The sequence below is a fragment of the Anser brachyrhynchus genome (genome assembly GCF_964034855.1).
Source record: "Anser brachyrhynchus genome assembly, chromosome: Z".
Classification (NCBI taxonomy): Eukaryota; Metazoa; Chordata; class Aves; order Anseriformes; family Anatidae; genus Anser; species Anser brachyrhynchus.
The window spans coordinates 22,752,564-22,775,299 of record NC_137697.1 but is presented as its reverse complement, the minus strand read 5'-3'; the positions used below and the strand labels follow the sequence as shown (position 1 = coordinate 22,775,299).

Below are 22,736 nucleotides of genomic sequence, written 5' to 3'. Positions count from 1 at the left end.
TACCCTGTGATTTCAGATCTATTCCCTGCCTATATCTAGAAAACTGTATCTCAAAATGTTGAATAGGCAATACTAATAGTCTAATTTTGAATAAATGGAAATACTGGATTCTGAAACTAGAAAGCTTTGCTACATAAATAGATGGGTGTAGTTGGAGGAAGAAATAAGATTAATATCTCACTATAAGCTTTGTTCTTGTTGCATTGTTTGGAAATCTGCCTTATTCTTCTGTGAGCTGATTGAAGGTTGAATGTAACTTATTTTCTGTTGCAGATGAACCAACACGTTCCTTGAGTGGTCTTATCTTGAAGAATAATGTAAAAGCACACTTCCACAACTTCCCAAATGGAGTAACTGACTTCATTAAAAGTGAATGTCTGAACAACATTGGTGATTCCTCTCCCTTGATTAGAGCTACTGTAGGTGAGTTTGCTCTTACTGATATCGGTAACATTTTCAGTATGCAGAGTGTATGAGTTGGAGCCTCACTAGAAGGCTAAAGAGTTGTTAAACTCCTGAAACTGTTTGCTTCTGGTAATTGTTGCAACTTCAGAATGTTTCAATGCAGATATTAACGTTCAGTATGAATATGTGCAAGTTGGACTTATTTTTGCTTCCTGTTTTCTTAAGTTGATTTAGCAATTCAGTTCACATCTCTTAAAATATAACTAAAATAAGTTTACTTAAATCTACTAAAACTCAGCTCTTTGCTGTTTTTTGTACCTGAAAATAGGAACAAAGGTCTGACTTCCAAACGATTTTAGCACTCCATTTGCTTCAATTAAATACTTATGTAGCTGCTTTCTTTTCCTCCCTCCCCACCCATGTATGCACATACATTCATACCCCTTCAGGGAATCATAATTACTGTACCATGTGTGACATACGTTCACATAACGAACTTCTGCTTTTAAACACCTCTTCTAGAGAACAGTAGATAAATTGTGGTGATTGAAACATCATCTACAAGTGTTTTTATTTTTTTTTGCTACATGAAGTTCTGATTTCCTAACTGTTTTAGTGTACCTCTTCCATAAAATGTTGCAAGTGTGCATTATTGTTATTTTTATAAGCAGAGGGTTTTTTCTGCCTGCTCTTTGAGAATATGATTTTCCTTAATTACTACAGTCATTGCAGTAATTCCCCTTGTCTGCTCCAAAAAACTAGAAAAAAAAGTAAAAAAAAAAAGCATTAACGATATAGTTGATTACAAAAGGAAGAAAGAGAGCATGTGCCACTTCAGAAGAAATTCAGCTCGTATCAACTGATTCCTGTTGGCTCAGCAAGCATATAAAATAATCTACCAGTTACTGCTCCGTTAGAGTCACTTGGTTTTGTTTTTGTCTGCTCTGTAGGATTGCTTCCCCGGACAGCTCTGTTATTTACTTTGGGCTAGAGGAAAATTGCCCATCTCTTAGTTTTTGTTTTAGTTTTTTTGCTGTCTCATCACTTTTGAAGCTGATTTACTGTGATTTTTATTAATGTCTCATTTCCTTAACAACAGTAGAAACTTTCAGGCTGGAGGTTGTGCTTACTATTTGTTCGTAGGAATTGTCAGTGTCGTACAATGGAACTGTCTAAAGGAGATATTCCAGCTCCATTTGGAGTGCTGTCTTAGGGCTGTTTCGTGGTTTGGTGTTGGTTGCTTTTCTGCAGGGGTCGTTTAATTGTTTTCAATCAGTTCTTTGATTTCTCCTAGTAAAAATAGTTTGTGGATTAATAATTAAATTACTGTTGAGCTTTAAGGGATCCTTGCAGGGATTATTCAGTCAGGTACGAACTCTGAAGATGCATACGAAGTGATCAGCTGTGAGCATACATATGTAAGGATTCCTAGTTAGCACATGCATTGCACCTTCCTGTGTGAAGTAATTAAAGACTTCTGTCTTAATAGTGATCTTGGTCCAATACCCACCAGTGACTTGATATCAGCAAGGTGTAAATGTTACTACCTACCTACACAGCTTATTAGCATATGAGCTGGCATTTACTAGTCAGAGCTGCTCGTTGAGATGAGTAGTTTTTTGCTGTTCAAGCACAATCAATTTAATGGGACAACCATAACAAAGATCTCTAACTCTGAGAGGAAAACAAGCACATACAGCAGCATCAAAATACCATCAGGGAAGTAATGCAGCCTTCACTCCTTTGTGGTCTCTGGTGCTTACCAGACAAAAGCTAATACCTTTTGATCAAGATGGAGGCAAGCTGATAAGTTCTCTTGTCAGAAGTCATCTCACAGAAGAGAATGAACACAGCAATAGAGTCAGTTTTAGAACAGTGACTTAAGATTGAATAGTAAATGTGTTATTTTTTCCTCACTTAGTGTTATGCTTTTTTTAACCCCAACATGAGTAACTGTGCAAAACTTCTACGTTCAGTGTAGTAGAGATCTTAAAAACCCTCAAGACAATGTTAAAATATGGATTCAAATTTAAAAAGGACTGCTGCATGTGTTGAGGGACCCACCAAGTTAACCAGGAAATAAATGCATCTATTTAGAAGGTGTTTGACTATTTTTAGAACTTCCTAGGAATTCTGGTTTGGTCAGGACTGTACCTTGGTCAGGTCCTGCTTAAAAGCAAGCAAGTAAAATAGTTTGATTAAGTGGCAGGACTGAAGTGGCAGGACTGAAGAGCTTCACTGTAGAAAGGAAATGAAAGTTAATGATTATTCTTTGTGGGGCAGTTTTGTCATGAAGTTTGTTTTTTTAGAATTAAGGAGTTCAGAAATCAGATTTTTAGGAGCTACAGAGGCAAAACACCACCTGAAAGGAAAAAAAAAAAAAGCCTTCCCCTGTTCTGTTATTGGCATGAAAGTACTGAAGCATAGCTGCTTTTACTTCATACTCATTTTTTTTATGGTAGAGCTGGTGCTATAAATTAGGGTTGTATATAATTGAAACAATGAGAAAATGATGCTGTCATGACAACTGCACTTCTGTTTTTAACGAATTCTGACATCCCTCTGGACTTTCTCGTATGTTGGGCTAATAGGGTACCAAGCTGCTGCTAATGTTATATTTCACATTTGTCAAGTGAAATAGCAGCAGATTCGTAATGGTGATGTGAAGTTCAGTACACATCAAAGACCGTCTTTAAAGATTTTCAGTTTCAATTTATAAACTCGGAGCTTAGAATGTTGGTCAGAAGGAGAGGCCCGCTTTAACTCTCAGGTCTTACTCAAACCTGTCAAAAGTCAGAAACTACTTTGTGACGCTCAGTTTAATTGCATGAGCCAGCAATGTGCCCTTGCTGCAAAGACTAATGGTATCCTGAGCTGCATTAGCCAACGTATTGCCAGCAGGTCAAGGGAGGTGAGCCTTTCCCTCTGTTCGGCACAGGTGAGGCCACACCTCAAATACTGGATTCCTCAGGTCCAGGAGAGACTTTAGCATACTGGAGAGAGTCCAGCAAAGGGCCACAAAGATAGTGAAGGGACTGGAGCACCTCTCCTCTGAGGAAAGGCTGAGAGAGCTGGGACTGACTGGTCAGCCTAGGGAAGGAAGAGAAGGCTCCAGGGATCTCCATGTCTGTAAGTATCTGCAAGAAGGGTGCAAAGAAGACAGAGCCAGGTTGTTTCCAGTGGTTCCCAGTGATGGGATGAGGCATAACTACCAGTATTAGTAGTGAATTATTCTAACGTTTAAATTTTGACTTGTATAAAGTCTGTACTAGTTCTTAAGCAGCCTTCCCTGTTCTTGTCCTCTGATTTGTTTTTCTTGGAATTTCTGTGTATACTGGAAATGGAATTAGTGACTCATTGGCCTGTCCTATCTGTTTGCTGGACCTGAGTCAGCCAACCTCCACAGATGGTCACTGGATGACCTGCCACAGTATGAAAGCTCTTAACAGGTTTTTCACTCTTAACATGTTTCCATAATGGTTTATATAAACATGGTTAAGTTGTGTGTTCACAACTTGACTACTAGGTTATAAGTTTGCTGAATAATGACAACCATTATGAAGTACTTCCTTTGTTCGTGCTTTTGTATCATAAGAGGCAATTTAAGGTGGATTCTCTGTTTACTGGAGGTCAGGATTTTTACAGTGCTTTGTAATTTTACAGTCAAACCTGTCTTAGTGTTTGGACATGGTTATTTCCTTAACTGGAATTACTTTCTGCCTTAGTTCTCAAGTCTGAGCCCTTCATGGTAGGAGGAAGAAACGACCAGCGTTTGCATTTCAAAGCCGTTCAAATATCATTCATAATTAAATCTACTTCCTATCTCTATGTTTGCCATTTCTTAATTCCTTTCTTCTTTGAGAAGGCAGGGGAGGGTGGAGAGGGGGAGATGAAAAAAGTGTGAAACGTGAAAATGAAATCTCATTTCCTGCATTCCTCTGATTCACTTAGGCATTCTGATAACAACCATTGCCTCAAAAGGGGAATTGCAGAATTGGCCTGAACTCTTACCAAAGCTTTGCAGCTTGTTGGATTCTGAGGATTACAATACTTGTGAGGTAAGGAGACTTACTTTGAAATAGATTATCTGAAATTGATTATTTTTGTCTCTTCATAGATAACGTTTATATGAATAGTATTTTCTGTTTATATGTACATACATATATAATCTCTTCAGATAACAGTGGCTCAAAGTTGGTACTTCCTATTCTACCTTCATTCCTTGTTCTCAACGTTCATTCAAATGAATGTTTTCTTTACATAAAAGCAGAATAAGGCTGCAGATGGATAGTTGGTAGCATCTCAGGTGGGAAGTGTCCTTAAGTTATGCTCTGTGGTGCCTAATCATTTAGGCATTATCAAGTTGACCTTGACTCTTCTTACTTAAATGCTTCAGTTGTTCATTGTTCATATAACTTCATCTGGAAAAGTGATCTGTCATTGCTGTATCAGGCTAGTGTGAAGTGAACTTTCTTCAGTGTATGTGAAGAAAAAGAATTAAATACCAACCTAAGTGTTATAAACCAAGGAAGAAAAAAAGTCGTCTGATTTAAAAATAAAAAATAATGTGATCACAACTTCAGTTATTTGATACTGTCTCCATAAGTATGTGAAGCATTTTGTATAAAATAATCCTTAGAGATAGAATGATGGTCCAAGGTATCATGCTGTTACATAATGTTTTAGTGCTGTTTTCCCAACAAAAAGAAAAAAGCACTTAAAAGCGAGACTCAAATAGACCATCATACCTACGGTTCTGTTTTACCCTGTAATAAAATCATATATAAATAAAATCAGATACTCCTGCACCAGGTGGTTTTTCAAATAAGAAACAGCTTTTAAGCATTTTTTAAAATAAATTAATATTGCATGCTAAAATGAAAATTAGCACTTGTCAGCTATTTGCCCAGCTTGAGAGCTTACAGATGAAAGTATTAGAGGATGAAAACCTTCAAGGATGTTTCAATTTTACTCTACATTTAACTTACCACATTTACTGTGGTATTGTGCTGAAATTACCTGTTTTGACATACAGCTTTCTTCAGAATGTGAAAGAACAGTTGTATGGTTTGTTTGTGTTTTAAACAGGGTGCATTTGGTGCTCTTCAGAAGATATGTGAAGATTCTGCTGAAATATTAGATAGTGATGTATTGGACCGACCTTTAAATATCATGATCCCTAAATTCTTGCAGTTCTTCAAGCACAGCAGTCCAAAAATAAGGTAGGTTTATATCTTGTACTGCAGTTCTATGTTAAAAATATTATTTAAATGAGCAGCAAGGTTGATGTCTTGTAGATCTATTCAAAATAGTCTAATTTGAAAAAAAAAAACCCCACAAAGTATATTAAGTTCTAAACACTACATTAAATTTTTCATAATAGGCAACATGACAAAAGGAACACTTTGATATGCAAAATCATGGACTGTAGATTTGAAAGATGTATAAAAGAGAGGTTGATCTATTAACCCAGCAGACTAGCATGAAAATTGTTGATGCATGGAATCTCTGTGCCATTTGCTTGTTCAGGATCGTTTGAAAAAACTATGTTGCATGCCTCATTCATTTTGAAATGACTACAGCAATGAGAAAGTCAAGAAATCATTTGCTGATAATTTCTGAGTTCTTTCAGGAGAATGTTTCTGCTTTTTTCTTCTAACTGCCCTGAAACTTATAAAGCTTTTTATCTTTCAACTGGGTCAAATTAAATGGGTTCATCTTTTCACTTGAATACTATATTAATCTATTCGAAGTAACATAAGTACGGGGGAAAAAAGAGGATTCAAGAATTAACTTGTTACTGCTAGTATTTATCAACAAGAGTGGTAGCTTTTACCCTGAAATAAGGCAGCCATGTGCCCATGCTCAAAGAAGGTTAATGGTATCCTGAGCTGCGTTAGCCAAAGTATTGCCAGCAGGTCAAGGGAGGTGAGCCTTTCCCTCTGCTCCTTGCTGGTGAGGCCACAGCTCAAGTACTGTGTCCAGCTCTGGGTTTGATCTGTGTGGTCACAGATCAGGTACAAGAGAGACATTAGCATACTGGAGAGAGTCAGCAAAGGACCACAAAGATAGTGAAGGGGCTGGAGCACCTCTCTTGTGAGGAAGGGCTGAGAGATCTGGGACTGTTCAGCCTAGGGAAGAAAAGGCTCAGTGGGAATATCATCAATGTGATAAATACCTGAAGGGAGCATGCAAAGAAGACAGAGCCAGGCTCTTTCTAGTGGTGTTCGGTGACAGGACAAGAGGCAATGGATAGAAACTGGAACACAGGAGGTTCTATCTGCTCATCAGGAACAACTTCTTTCTATGCCTGTGACAGAGCACTGGCACAGGTTGCTCAGAGAGGTTGTTGAGTCTCCCTCGGAGATCTCCAAACACAGCTTGGACATGTTCCAGGCAACCTGCTCTGGGTGTCTGGCTTGTGCAGTAGGTTGAATGAAAGCAGATGAATTCCAGAGGCCCCTTCCTCTAGGGAATGATTCTGCAGGAATTCTGTGGATACTGGGATTCTGAGCATTTTTGTGAAATGTATTTCTTGAACTCCTATTCGAAAGCTGTGTTTGCGCACCTTAAGGACTTTAACTCTTTATTGCCAACACTAGTAGGTGGTGAAGATTAAAAGGAAGAGTAGAGAAACTAGAGATTTATCGTAGAATCACAGAACAGCTTGGGTTGGAAGGGACCTTAAAGATCATCTAGTCCAACTCCTCGGCCCCACACACACACCATGGATCAGGGGTGTCTTTCACTGGATCAGATTTCCCACAGCCCTGACCAGCCTGGCCCTGAACACTTCCAGGGATGGGGTATCCACAGCTTTGGATAACCTGTTAGAATGTGTCACTGCCCTCAAGGTGAAAAATTTCTTTCTTATATCTGACCTAAATCTACCCTCGTTCAGTTTCAGGCCATTACCCCTTGTCCTATCAGTACAGGCCATGACAAAATATCTGCATCTTTCTTAGAAGCCATCTTTAAGTATTGAAAGGCTGCAGTAAGTCTACTTGGAGGCGCTGGAGGCCCTCTGGCTGTGGCCATCCAGCCAGTCCTTGATCCCCTGAATCCATTAAATCTTTCCGGTTTAGAGATGAGGATGTTGTGTGGCACTGTGTCAAAGGCCTTACAGAAGTCCAGTTAGATGGCATCAGTTGCTCTTTACTTGTCCACTGATACAATCACTCCATCATAGAATGCTACCAGATGGGTGGGGCATGATTTGCCCTTGGTGAAGCCATGCTGGCTGTCACAAATCACCTCCTCATCCTTCAGGTTCCTTGACATTGCTTCCAGGAGCATCTATTCCATGATCCTCCCAGGCACAGTGGTGAGGCTGACCAGTGTGTAGTTCAGCCAATTCCCTCAGGACCCTGGGATGCATCTCATTGTGCCCCGTAGACTTGTATGTGTTCAGGTTCATCAGGTGGTCTTGAACTCAATTGTCATTTACATTGGGAGAGACTTCATACCCCCAGTCCCTGTCTTGAGGTTCAGGGACTTGAGAGATGTGAGAAGAGTTAACTGCTAGTGAACACCAAGGCAAAAAACTGTTGAATCTCAGCCTTCTCTGTGTCTGTCACCAGTTCTCCAGTTTTGCTTATCAGAGGGTGTACATTCTCTTTAGTCATCTTTTTCTGGTTAATGTACCTGTACCTTATTATTCTTTGCATCCCTTGCCAGCTCTAACCGTGCCTTGGCTTTCCTGATTCCATTCCCATACTCTTCCCAGGCCATGTGTCCCTGGCTTCCATTTCCTATGCATTTCTTTCTTACACCTCAGTTAGACCAGCAGGTTTAACCACTCAGGCACACGAGATTTCTGCCTTCCCTGCTTGATTTCCTACATGTGGGAATTGAGACCTCTTGAATTCCGTGGAAAGTGTCCTTAAAGAGCTGCTAGCTCTAATTAGTTCCTCTATCCGTAAGGACACATTTCCCAGGAAATCTCATACAAACAACTGGAATTTTGCTCTCCTAAAATTCAGGGTCCTGACTTTACTCTTTGCCAGGCCCATATCCCTCATAAATTCCACTAGGGTACGATCACTGCAGCCCAGACTGCCTCCAGTCTTGACCTCTTTAATTACCTCATCTGTGTTGGTGAGCATCAGGTCCAGTAACACTTATATGGTTGGGATATCCATCTTATGATAAAATTAAAATAAGATTTAGAAACTCACTGACCTGAAATAGATGCATGCTAAGACAAATACGCAAAACATGAAATTGCACTTTTGGAAAGATGAGCTTAATGCTTGATTGCAGCTGGGAGAGATGGAAATTTTTTTTTTTACTTACCACATTCTACAGTTTCTTTAACTTTGTCTGCTTCACTATGTTTATGGCTTTGAGATTTTCTTAAACCAATTTCAAGGTGAAGGCAAGCTATCTTCTCGGCTGCAGCCTAATTTCAGTAGATAGTGCTGAAGTATGAAGAATATTAGTAGTACCAATAACTGCCTTATATTTGTCCGACAGCTTTTGAGCAATGTTTTACGAGACTGTTTTCCAAGAAATGTCTGAACAGAATTTAAGTTTGGAGTTACATTAGTATAAATACTTGAATGGATCTTGAAAGGCTTTTAAAGGTAGTTTTGCCTTTTGCCTTTGCTTACAGAACTTAGTTTTTGCATCTCTGGGAATGAAAAAAGACCTGTAAGTAGTGGCTTTGCATGAGGTAGATTAGAACAGATGTTTCAGTTGTAGTACATCTCTACCAGAAGTCTTCCAGTATGTATCCAACTGCAAGTGTATGTTTGTTCTAAGCTATAACTGTATTGTTGACACTTGGTCTCATTAAACACTAAAAATACTGGGGGAATACTGGGGGGGCGGGGGAGGGGGGCGGGGAAGGATACTTAAAGATGAGGAAGGGCATGTTAAAATTTCACCATGTTGACTTTTATGTAATTGTTGGTAGTGGAGGAGATCAATAATCATAACACGCTCAAAAAGAACATCCTTAGATGCTGCTAGGAACAAGTGTGCCAGATATAGTCATCCTGCTCTGGTTTTTGTTTACTTTACATTCTGATTTTTACATATTTATTAGGTGTATTGGAGTATAAGGTGGTACGTAAAAATGTGATTTACTAGTTTTCCTTGGTAATACTGTAGATGAACAGACTTTTTTCAGTCTTGCTTCTAGGTGATCTTTGGTCAATGTGATTTGATTCTGATTGGTTTTGATGCCTTCGTACGGTTTCGAAAAAGGTTTTAAATCACAAAAATGTAATTTTGATTGTTCTAGATCTCACGCTGTTGCATGCGTCAATCAATTTATCATCAGCAGAACACAAGCTCTTATGATGCACATAGATTCTTTTATTGAGGTGGGTATGCATTCTTGGTGGTGGGGGGGGATTAAGGCAAATTGAATGTCTGTTCTTTCCAGAGCTTTCAATAATGTTCTACAACTGCCACTTATCTCTGGCTTACTGTTCTTAGCTTTATGTTTACCCTATGCGTTGAAGTTTTTGTATGCTTGTGTGCTGAGTTGATTAGTCTAGGCAGTCTCTTACATAAAAAGTAGTATTTTGAAAGGTGTTTCCTTTTCATAGTTAGAGGAAACTTTTTTGCATAAAGATGTAAAAAGTAATGAGACCAGTCTGTTACTTAACTGTGATGGAGAGAGCTCAGTACAGGGATCGTCATGTCATTTAATCTGTCTGGGTGATGGGTGTCTTTTTAATACTACTACTGAACATGAGCAAGAAGGGTGGTACTTCAGGTTATCTATAGAATTTCATTTGCTGCTGTTGCATACTGAAGCATTGCTTTAGAACTTCATTTACGTTTACGGAAAAATTAAATAGCTGGGGAATAATGTTCTTGTGTCGCGGTCTAACATTCCCAAGTGTTTTTGTTATGTGTACTATGCACACTGAGAATCTGAAAATACTATTTGCTAAAGCAAGTATCTGTAAGAAGTAATATGGTATTCTGAGGTGTGGGGAAGGTAACAGAATTACATATTTGGATACTTTAGTTTGCTAGTAATATAAATTTAAATGCAAGATGAACTTGGTAAAATAAGACTTTAACTGGTATTAATTTCCAACAGAATCTTTTTGCGCTGGCTACTGATGAGGAGCCTGAAGTACGCAAAAATGTTTGCCGCGCTCTGGTAATGTTGCTGGAAGTTCGAATGGATCGCCTTCTTCCTCATATGATTAGTATAGTTGAGGTGAGTCTCATTTCCTTCACTGCATGATGAAACCAGTTTGGGATTGCAGAAATAACAAATAAAAAGCATTTCCAGGGAATGCTTTTCACTGGGGAGGTGTAGAAACAGATAATCCTAGAAACTATTTCCAGGCATGTGAAGGACAAGAAAATCATTGGGATAGTCAGCATGGATTCACCAAGGGAATTCATGCCTTACCAGCCTGATGAACTTACATAGTGAAATGACCAGCATGATGGATGAGGCAGCAGTAGATAGTCTTCCTGGACTTCAGTAAGGCCTTTGAAACTGTCCCCACATAAGATCCTCATAGTGAAGCTGTTGAAGTGTGAGGTGGATCAAAAACAGGCTGAAAGGCTGGACCCGTAGGTTAATGGTCAGTAGTGCAAAGTCTACTCAGAGTCTAATAATGAGAGGAGTACCCTGGGGCATCAATACGGGGCCCAGTCCTGTCTAACATCTTCATTAACAATCTAGACAATGGGGTAGAGTGCACCCTCAGTAAAGTTGTTGATGACACAAAACTGGGAGAAGTGGCTGACTCGCAGTAGGGCCATGCTGCCATACAGAAGGAATTCAGCAGGCTGAAGAGGTGGGCTGGCAGGAACATCATGAAGTTCATAGAGGAGAAGTGGCAAGTTCTGCACCTGGGGCGGAAGAACTCCATGCACAAGTACATGCTGGGGGCCACCCAGGTGGAAAAGTAGCTCTGCGGAAAAGGACCTGGAAGTCCTGGTCTGTGCTGATTTGAACATGAACTAGCAATATACGCTTTCCACTACAAAGCCTAACAGTATTCTTAGCTGCATTAGCCAAAATTATTGTCAGCAGGTCAGGGGAGGTGAGCTTTCCCCTCTGCTCAGCACTGGTGAGGCTGCACCTCAAGTACTGTGTCCCATTCTCAGCTGCTCAGGCACAAGAGAGACATGGACATACTTGAGAGAGTCTAGCAAAAGGCCACAGAGGTGGAGAGGTGCTCCAGTCCCTTCACTTAAGAGGAAAGGCTGAGAGATGTGGGACTGTTCAGCCTAGGGAAGAGAATCAGTGGGAATATCATCAATGTGTATAAATACCTGAAGGAAAGGTGCAAAGGAGACAAGAGCCAGGTTCTTTCTACTGATGCCCAGTGACAGGACCAGAGGCAATGGACAGAAAATGGAACAGGAGAGGTTCTGTCTGCTCATCAGGAACAGCTGATGTTACAAGACCACGTTGAAAATCTTAGTTCTAGTATTGGTATTGCTACAGTTTACGCATCGAAGCTGTAACTTTTCTTCTGCATGTGTTGATCATGGGATAAGACATGTTTTGCTATGTAGCTGAGATGCTATTTGGGCTGCTAACAAAGTTGTCTCCCATTGCATTTGGTTGTAGAGGTTAATGCTGTTTGATAGTTCCATTATCATTCTAGATAAGTCAACTGGCAAGCAAAAGTCAACTGGCAAGCAAGTCTGCACTAGTATGCTTCTTCCCCTCCACTCCCCCACTCAGCTGTTTGAACTGAGTAATTTCCATATTTCCAGGAAATATCGGCAATTTCCAGGTAGCCTTTACATACGCTGCTTGCCAGACTTAAAATATAGCTAAGGTCAGTCAGCCGGATTTCATGTGAACAGTGGGTCACAGCCCAGTGTCGTATTCCAACAGGGCTAGGTCCAGACAACGTGAAGAAAATTTCAATTTTTTTTTTCTTGGACTCTGGCTTCCAATAGGGATCAATGAAACAGGTGACAGCCTTGGTCTGGTGTCTAGTCTTTTCTGTTTGTTATCTGGAATTCCACACTACCAGTACAAGATGTGTTCTCATGTAGTGTAGGACAAGCAAAGATTATTGGTTCTTGAGATTTTTTTGTCTGGTTTAGATTTTTTATTTTTTATTTTTTTTTTTGGCAAGAAAGATGTAGTGATGAAAGCAATATCATCTTGCTCTTCACCCTCCTAAGATTCGGGCCTTTGCAGGTAGAAATAGTGTCACTAGCCAAAAGATCCAAGATTGTATTCTCATTATACTTGATATTTTGTTGTTGGGAAAAGTTAATAGATTGCTCTCTGCAAAAGGCAGTTGTCATGAATTTTTGTTCTATAACGAAGTCTAGACTTTTTTCAGTTTTGGGACTACCATGTATAGTTAGTGATTTCCACAGTTCTGTGTGCATCTTGGTATACCCTGAACTGCAACTATCGTTTAGTATTCAAATGAGTAGTTTTTGCCCTCTTGAAGCTTGACCACCTCCAAGCTGCTGATGGTGGCTATTCTAAGTAAGTCCAGGGAGTCTTAAAAAAGAGATGAAGCATGTATCCACGTGCTGTTTTTCATGCTAATGCAGAACCAATTTTAAAATGATTAAGAATATTAGTGATCCAAAGACAGGTCATCTTGCCCAGTATTGTGCTTTTAAAGCTGACAAGTTTAGTAATAACTTGCATACCAAGTCACTGAAGCATAAAGGAATAGCTGAGTGTGGGTTTCAGTGGGGTTTCTGAATGTGTACTTACAGGTGAGCAGAAGCAGATGCATGCGTTTTGGTTTTTCATTTTTTGTTTTTGTCTGAAAACTTGGTTACAGGATATGTCAAGAGTAGACCTAACTGTTTTCCATTATTAGAATACACTTTGATGTTCACAGCCGATATGTATCCAAACATGTGGATCATAAGTTCTGTCTCAGTAGAAATCCTGACTTTTTATCATACAATACATAATGAGATAGCTTGTGATGAATGAAGTGTATGGTTGATATGAAGTGCTAACACAGAAACTCAGCTTATCATAAGATGTTGTGCATCCTGTTGCTTTCTTCAGATAAAGATATGTCTGTTACTTCTCAAAGGATGTGCTCTTAATGCTTTGTGTATTCTGCCATTCTTTTCTTGATGGTTTGGCTTAACAAGATTGTCATAATGCTGTTTACGTTATAAAGAACACAAAACTGTATTGAATAATCTTCCTGCACTGTTCTGTAATTTGCAGTTATGAAGCAACTATTTTCATTGCCTAAAGTCAGAATTTTATAATTTATCATTAAAAGTACTTGTTGAAATTTAGCATGATGATATTAAACAAAATCTTCAGGTACCCTTCCCACGTTTTGCTTTGTTACTAGAATCACTGTTCTTACTATGATTTCTAGGCTGTGTATATAATTATCTTATACCACTGAATGTAAGTAGCTTTTTTAATCAACGATTATTTAACTTTAAGCAGCATGTTATAATACATACATATACATGTAAGCGGCATGTTATAATATATATATATATAATGTATACTTGAAATGACAGTGTGAGGAGTGCCTTCAAACAGATTACTACTCGTTACTTTTTTCACTTTTGTGACAAACAACCAAATGGAACAAAATAGTGGATTTTTAAGGTCTCTAGGGGAAAATCCTAAATTAGTGCAAATTTCAGTTGCACTAATGAACCCTTGCTTGTAGGGTTTTTTTTATCTTTTCCAAGCTACAATTTGATGATAACTCAGAATAGAGGGGTATTTCTGTTACTGTTAGTTTGTAGTCACAATAGCAAACCCTTAGGAAAAGCTTGCAGTTTAGTTTAATTCTGTAGAAAGGGGTATATCCATGGAAAATCTTGCGTCCTTGAAATGCATAAGGATAAAAAAGAGGTTTCTATTTCCAGGGGGGAAAAATAGTATTCTGAAGTAACTGAAGGATTTCTTTTGCTTGTTTTAAATCTATGTATGAGGAGAGGTAGCTGCAAGAGTTTCTGCAAGGCTTCTAAAATGAGTAGAATTATAGAATCATTTAGGTTGGAAAAGAACTTCAAGATCATCAATTCCAACCATCCACCTAAAAACTACCAAGGCCACTACTAAAACATGTCCTTAAGCGCCACATCCACACATATCACTCTTAAATACCTCTAGGGAGGGGGGAACTCCACCACTGCCCCAGGCAGCCTGTTCCAATGTCTAACCCGTCTTTCCATGAAGAAATCCTTCCTGATAGGCAATCTAAACCCTTCCTAGTGCAACCTGAGGCCATTTCCTTGTGACCTGTCACTTTTCACCTGAGAAAAGAGGCTGGTACCCACCTTGCTACAACTTCCTTCCAGGTAGTTGTAGAGAGCAATGTGGTCTCCCCTCAGCCTCCTCTTCTCCAGACTAAGCAACCCCAGTTCCTTCAGCCATGCCTTATGTGTCTTGTTTTCTAGCCCCTTCACCAGCCATGTTGCTCTTCTCTGAACATGTTCCAGCACCTCAGTGTCTTTTTTGTAGTGAGGGGCCGAAAACTGAACACAGTGCTCAAGGTGCAGCCTCACCAGAGCCAAGTTCAGAGGGACAATCACTTCCCGGACCCTGCTGGACACACTATTTCTTATGTAGGCCAGGATGCCGTTGTCTTCTTGGCCACCTGGCCACACTGTTCGCTCATGTGCAGAGGGCTGTCAGCCAGCACCACAAGGACCTTTTCTGCCAGGAGACATTTCAGCCACTCTTCCTCAAGCTTAGACTTCTGCACGAGGTTGTTATGACCCAACTATAGCACCCAGCATTTAGCCCTGTTGAATGCCATACGTTTGGATGTGGCCCATTGATCCAGCCTATCCAGAACCCTCTGCAGAGGCCTCCTACCTGCAGGCAGATCAATACTCATGCCTAATGTGGTGTCGTCAGAGGGTGCACTCGATCATCTCATCAAGATCATTAATAAAAACGTTAAACAAAACATGCCCCAATGCAAGCATGGAAGAACACAAATTACTATTTTGGTTGTTGCGTGCATCTTCGCTTCATTGTTCTGGCAGCTGTCTGTAAGAAACTGATGCAGCAATGGTATACTTACATTTTCTAGTTATGCAGGCATTTGATTATTTTTTATTTAAGGGGGATTAAAGGTTCATAGCAAGATTTACAGATTTGATAATCTATGAATTACTATCCAGGCTTGAAAAATGTGAGGGTTTTTTTGTTGTTTTCCTATTAGGGGTTCTACTTATTTAGATTGTCTCATAATCAATTTTTGGAAGCTTGTTATGGCACTGGGATTAAAGAGTATTTTAAAGTGTGTACTTGTACTTCCTTATTCAAAAGTGAAGAGGGGTCAGTTAAAAAAATCAAAGGAAACTGTTACTTATTATCTTTAGTCACTGTCCATTGTTTCTTGGTAATAATGTTCTTTCTTAAGCAATGAAGAAATGTAGAGTGTGAATCATCTAGGATTAAGAAAGAAATCTCAGTTTATTCTCAAATTTTCTAGCCTTATGTAGTCTCTTAACTCTTCCCCTCCCCACAAAGAAACAATATTACTGTGGTGACATACAACATACTCATTTTCTGTGAACACAGTTTGCAATATTAGTAGCTTCTTCTGGTCACATAGAACTAATACAAGTAATTTCTTTCTGTATCGTGTAGTACATGCTTCAAAGGACCCAGGACCATGATGAAAATGTGGCTTTGGAGGCTTGTGAGTTTTGGCTGACTTTGGCTGAACAACCCATTTGTAAGGATGTCTTATGTCGGCATCTTACTAAGTAAGTATGAGTATTTACAACTTGTTTTTGAAATAGTCATCTTGAAACTTCAATTGATTTCTTCCTAGTTACTCTTATAAAGACTGTATCTATCCTACAGCATGCTTAGAAGAATTTTCCCCTAGCTAGCTGTTGTGTGGAGTAACAATGTTTGTGGCACGGAGTTCATTGAAGAGACTTGTATGTTTCAGACAACTACTTTTAGATGCAGTCTGTCACTTTGGTGCTTCTGTGTACTGTGGTCACTATAAAGTTAAGTCTGTTAAACATCAGATGGATGCTAAGATGCAGTGTTGTGTGTTTAAGCTGAAACAAACATTTCCACATGACATTGTCTAATATCTGGTGTACCATGGTATACACGAACAAGTAGCCTAGACAACTGCTAATCTGGGGGTCGCAGTGCAATCCTTCTGTGTGTATAGTCATGCCAACGATTGTCTTTATAAAGAAGTTAATAAAATTACATGATCACTTAGACTTAGGCTGAAAGGGAACAAATATCCACATCTGAGACTTAAATGTCTACATGTCCATAACATTGATTGTAACTTTTTTCCTGACTAATTTTAAAGTAAAGTCTTCTGTGATAATTAACAAAATCTTTAGTGTTCACATCCAAAAAAAAAATCTTCATTTAATGCACCCATGGAAGGTTTTTGAAAATACTGTAGTAGTTCTGTCTGTTTTTCCAGACAAGATGTGGAGAGAAGACATGCATCATTAATAGCTTGATTTGTCTTGTAATACATGGTTTCTTATACGTTAGGAGAGCTTAATGTAGTTAGACTTCTATCTTCTAGGAATAGTGAGGTAGGGTACTCAGACACGAGTGTATAAATTCGCATGTGCTGTTGGTGAGAGCCAACTTAGTACTTATTTATCAAGTACTTACTGAAAAGTTTTAGATTTAATTTGTGAAAGGTGTGTCAGAATAAGTTTCATCTTACGACAGAAAGGTAAAACTCAGTTGTGCCATCTGGCTACCTCTAGTTAGAAAGCTTGTTATTTTAAAATAACACTATTTCAGATTACAAGTACTGATTAGCATCATGAAATGCAGTTTGTATTTGTTCTAGCTTTTGTTATCAGGTTGTTGGTTTTTTGGGGATTTTTTTTTTTATTTTGGGAAGGGTTACAAACAAAATTGTGGCCTGAGTAAGTGAAATTTGTCTTGCTTAATATGTGTTATTTTGACATGTATCAATATTTCTTTGTAGGTTGATACCTGTGCTGGTGAATGGTATGAAATATTCAGAGATAGATATTATTTTGCTGAAGGTGAGCACCAATTTCTTTCATTCTGTAGGAATATCTGGGTAGCTTCTGAGCTGTTAATTGGGAAGATATACACTACATTCCTAAATTCCTTGAATAATATAATGGCACTAATGAAAGCATTTTGATGACAGGGGGATGTTGAAGAAGATGAAGCTATTCCAGATAGTGAACAGGACATTAGACCTCGTTTTCATCGTTCACGGACTGTGGCTCAGCAACATGAAGAGGATGGTATTGAAGATGATGACGATGACGATGATGAACTTGATGATGATGATACTATTTCTGACTGGAATTTAAGTACGTCAAAGTGATGTGTAAAATGTTTTTAAAATACAGTTACTTGCATAATACAAGAACCACAGTAAAAAGAAGACTTTGTGTATAGGAATACAGAGTCTTTAGTTCTGAACAGGAAAAAAAATTCCTGTGGTTTGGACAGGAGGGATGTTGTATCTTTTTTTTCCTGGGGTGGTTCTTTCAGATGATATTTAGACTATCTGTAAGCTTATTTTTTGTTGTGAATATGGCACATGGAGCTATAAACCTGTACAATTTAATAGATGCTTTGGACTTTAATTCTACAAAATGCAAATCATGGATCACCTATTTAGCTTAAAAAAATGTAGATATCATAACTGGGGGAAGCTTAATAATGCTTTCTTTTACTTCAGTCTCCACTCTAAAACTGGTTTGTGCGGTTCTCCTCTCCCCCCTCCATTTGAACATGCTACTACTGACAGCTGTTACCAGTATTTCTTTTTATATGTGAGAAACTTGCTTCTGACCAGAGCAGAGCACCTGAGTTACAAAGAGAGCAGATAGTTGTGAGGAAACAACTGTTCTGGTGGTCTATGCATGTGTATGTCATAGGATCTTTAAGCCAATTGGTCATATGGTAAGGAAAGACAATGCCACAAATTACATATTTTTTAATTTATATATATGTGTGTGTATATGTGTATAATTTGTTAGTTCATTCATCGCAAGCAGAATTCTGTCAAATGAGGCTTAAATATACTTTTTAAAAGTAGCCTCACTCTGAAACAGGCAAGGATTTGTCTTCTGTCTGCTTCCACATGAGATAAATCTGTAGCTGCCGCTCTTGTCGTTTCCTTGGTTCTACTGTTCACCACCTTAAAAGGTGAATCCAAGAGCTTATTTCTCAGTTATGATCCAGAAGATGTTGGATAACAAAATGAGGAAGTATAATTTCTTGGTACCATTAGGAACTTGTGTTTCTTGACATGGATTGGTTTGATTAAAATATGTATTCTTTTTGAATCTGGACAGTCTACAAATAGATTTACTTATATAAATAGGAAATCACACTGTAGATTTTTTTAACAACTTCATGACATGATTTTAAACTACTCCAATCAACCTCTCAGAAGCTATAGGAATAAAATACCTGATTTTGTTGGCTGTCTCAGTGTGGGTTCAAAAACTTCTCAAGCTATGCACCCTAATCTATTCTTCCCCAGTTTTGTTCTTCTTACTGTATAATGAGATATATAAATTACAGACCTTTTTTTCCTTAACGAGCCCCTTTTTCAGTATTGAGACACATCCACATAAACATTTTTTCTTCAAAAGCCCTGATGAGTTTTCATAACAGATGAAGGTACCTTGAAGCTTAGGGATCAAAATAAAAAATTGAGACTTAACTGAATTTTTTAGAATTACGAAGAAAATATTGACATAAGTGGCTTATTTTTGTAAAGTATCTTAAATATATAGTTTTAGACTCATGCTGTTCTTGTCATTGTTGTGTGTAGAGATGGCAGTATTAAATGCATATTTTCTGTTATTCTTCAGCTATGAAAAGCGTAGCTGAAATTGACAGAATGCCTTGTGGTAAGAGTTTTAGTTAAGATGGTGAGGAAGCTAAAGCTGACCAGGAGTGGCGGCCTGAAAGAGGAAGAGCAGAACAGCTGGGCAAATGTGTACTGACATGTGTCATCTGGACTTTGAGAGAATTTGGGTTATCTAAAGTTCAGAATTGTGTCCCCTATTCCTTATCAGTGTTCTATATTTGACTTTGAATTCAGACAGAGGAATCATCAGTGCAACCTGGCTATTAGCAGTATTGCCTACTAATGATACCTGTTAACTAATCATGGGAGCAATCCTTTTTTCTCTAGTAGAAAGCTGAAACAGTCTTAGCTGATAGGTGCAGGTGCTCATCTTTGGGAGTTTGTGCTGTTTAGTATTGATTTTCAGTTGAGATCTTCTGTAAGCTGAAGGCTCTTCTTTGTTTCATGCTAATGTTTTGGACCTCATCTAGGAGCAGAGCAGAAAGTTTTATCTGTTTCAGTAGCTGCTGCCTCGCAGCTGAAACGTACCTGTATCCTATCTGGGCCCACTAGCCGTTTAGGTCTAGGTTAGGATTTTTACATGTTAGATATGCTATGTATGTTTTGACTGATACCTGTCTAGTATATTCCAGTTACGAGCTTTCTGACAGATTAAGAAGGAACTGAGATCGTAGTAAGCAAAACAGTACAGCATAAATTCTGTAATACACACATTCTTTATAAAACAACCCTAGTGTTATTTTTCTAGGCATGGTGACACTACGTCAGAAAACTAGAGTAAGGGTTTCTGAATTGTGCTTTGAAGGTGTTTCTGATTTTTCTTTTATGAGCTTTTATTTCTACAAATGTAGGGTTAAAAAGTTTCAAACTAATTTCAAGTTGTTCCTGTTTAGTGCATCAAAAAATAGGAGTGTGGTATACATTCAGAGCACGGGCCTGCAGATTCCTTTGTCTGTAGACATGATTTTTCTTTGAGACATGAATCATGGCTGAACTCTTTTGAATCAAATACTGATTTTTATTTGTTTGTTTTTAGGCCATTTCTCCTTAGTTTCTCAAGTATGTTACATTCATGTCACAGATCTTTTCTCTTCCTTGGTGTTATGCCATCCTGAAATTACATAGTGTATAGAGCATTGCAATAGAATGATGTGGTTCCTGTCAGTGAGTTAATATATGCAGAGCATATATTTTTAGTTGGTATTTAAGAGCTTCAAAACTAGATTTCTAGGAGCTGTACCTTTACACCAGAGCAAAGTGGATCAGTGACTGGAACAAAATAGAAGTATCCTTTTTAATGCCCTGAAACTCCACTGGCAGCTGAAAGTTAAAATGAGGATTATACTGCCTAACTGCAACTGGGATTAACGCTATTAATTGCCTTCAGGGAAATGTTCTGCTGCTGCTCTAGATGTCCTGGCCAATGTATTCCGTGATGAACTTCTGCCACACATCTTGCCTCTTTTGAAGGAATTGCTCTTCCATCCTGAATGGGTAGTTAAAGAGTCTGGTATCCTTGTTCTTGGAGCAATTGCTGAAGGTAAGGCAAATGGTGCATATCAGCTTGCCAAACTTTTGACTGATTCTAAAGCAACTCTGTGATTACTTCTAGGTACATTTACTTGTGCAAACAAGTCTGTGTCTTCCACTGATCTCTGGTTTCATTGATTACTTTCTACATTATTTGGTGACTGTAGTTATTTAAGTTTTCATTTTCAAATTAATGCATGTTTGGGAGGCTGAATTACTTAGATTATTTCTTTTATTCCTTCTTTAACTCTCTTTGAGCTACTTTTTGTGGATGGTTCTCTGGTTTAAATATAATAACTTATATTTCTTTGTACTTAAAGGCTTAGCCTTTTGTCCAGACTTCCAGCTTCTCTGTCCTTTTTGCAGATGGAAGGAGTACTTTTGGGTCCATGTCTGCCTGATTTTTTTTTTCCCCACAGTGCCTAGTAAATATAATTTTTTTTGTTGCTAAGGAACTTTTTTGTTGATTTAGATTTCAAGTCAAGCAAAGTAAAAGTTAGTACCTCTGGTAAACCTCAGTAAATTACTGCCCTTGCTGACTTGAAAGATCAGCTTTTGTTGCTAGTCAGTGTTGGTGTGATATTAGGAGAAAACATGAAGAAAATCAAATTTCTGAAGTAATCCTTTTTAAGAAAATACTTATCTGTTATCAAGGCCAAATCCTTCACAACTTGTTGCTTTCGTCCCTGTCAGCAGACTGATTTAGGACCTTGAAGCCTCATAAACCCATTTTATTTGGGTGTTCCTTCTTTACTCTGTCTAACAAAGCAGAATTTCTGGAGATTGGGGAAGCACTGAAATAGAAATGCAGTTAAACAAAAATTTCACTGGGGAGGTTTAATTGTTCATGGTAATGTTTCTTTCTGGGACTTAACATAAATTTAGTAGACTTGCTTTGTATATGAAAATGTATTATTATGTGATAGAGAATGAAAATATGTCCCTTTTAGGAAATGGGATTCTTTGTTAATTCTAGTACTGCAATAGCTATATTTTTTTCCTTGCAGGCTGCATGCAGGGTATGATTCCGTATCTTCCTGAGCTGATCCCTCACCTTATTCAGTGCCTCTCTGACAAAAAGGCTCTTGTGCGTTCCATTACATGCTGGACTCTTAGTCGCTATGCACACTGGGTAGTTAGTCAACCCCCAGACACATACTTGAAGCCATTAATGACTGAGTTGCTAAAGCGTATCCTGGATAGCAACAAGAGAGTACAAGAAGCTGCCTGCAGGTGAGCCAAAGCTTAACCAAAAAGCACTGTCCATGACACTACTTTTTCATTGGAAGTTATTTTAATGCTTTTATTGATGAATGCGTGACTCCATTTTTAGCACTTGATGTTGTTTTTATTTCTTTCACACTGGAGTAGGTGCAGCTTTGTGTGGAACAACACAAATTACTCACAGTTCTAATAAGATTTTAAAAGTTAATTTGTATTTCTTTTGTCCAGTTTGACATCAGAGTATATGAATCATCAAACTAAATAATACTTTGCAGTAAAAGAAACCATCTTTGTGACACCTGTTTAATTTCAACATTTGGAGTTTCGTTGACAGGCTTTTATATGCTTATGAATAAGGTCAATACTGATGAAAACAGAAAACTATCCTATCGTAATGTTTATACTTAGCCCAGTATTACCAAAACATTTGGGTTATCATTATTATTGCAATGGATATTCCTTTTTCTCTTGCAAGGAAATCCTGGGAGACAAGATTCCCCTTTCCCACTTGTCTGCTGATATTTTAAGAACAAAACAAAATTAATGTCTCCATGAATGGAATGTTAATGGAATGGGAATAGGTATACCTCTTTTGCAGGAAGCTCAACAAATAAAGCTTTACTTGTCAGTTTGTGTGGGGCAGGAATTTACATAGCAGACTGTCAAGAAGGTTTCTACATAAAGCAGAATTAGATCTGCGTCTGATTGCACACATAATGCTTGAAACAATTGTTATTTTTCAAATTTCAGTAGTGTCTCAAGGCAGAGGTCAGAGTTCTTGTGCTAAGCTTTGCACTAAAG

General features: G+C 38.4%; 1 protein-coding gene across 2 annotated transcripts in view; it reads left to right on the top strand.

Moving 5' to 3' along the window:
• TNPO1 (transportin 1) overlaps positions 1-22,736 on the top strand; it is an 83,614-nt gene that overhangs the window by 39,621 nt on the left and 21,257 nt on the right. For both annotated transcript variants that reach the window (XM_080573182.1, XM_080573181.1), the window contains 10 exons: positions 274-423; positions 4,357-4,463; positions 5,494-5,627; positions 9,653-9,734; positions 10,466-10,588; positions 15,965-16,083; positions 17,304-17,364; positions 17,496-17,664; positions 20,569-20,721; positions 21,719-21,944. In XM_080573182.1, the coding sequence (XP_080429308.1) occupies positions 274-423; positions 4,357-4,463; positions 5,494-5,627; positions 9,653-9,734; positions 10,466-10,588; positions 15,965-16,083; positions 17,304-17,364; positions 17,496-17,664; positions 20,569-20,721; positions 21,719-21,944 (1,324 nt within the window). The remainder of the gene's footprint in view (positions 1-273; positions 424-4,356; positions 4,464-5,493; positions 5,628-9,652; positions 9,735-10,465; positions 10,589-15,964; positions 16,084-17,303; positions 17,365-17,495; positions 17,665-20,568; positions 20,722-21,718; positions 21,945-22,736) is intronic.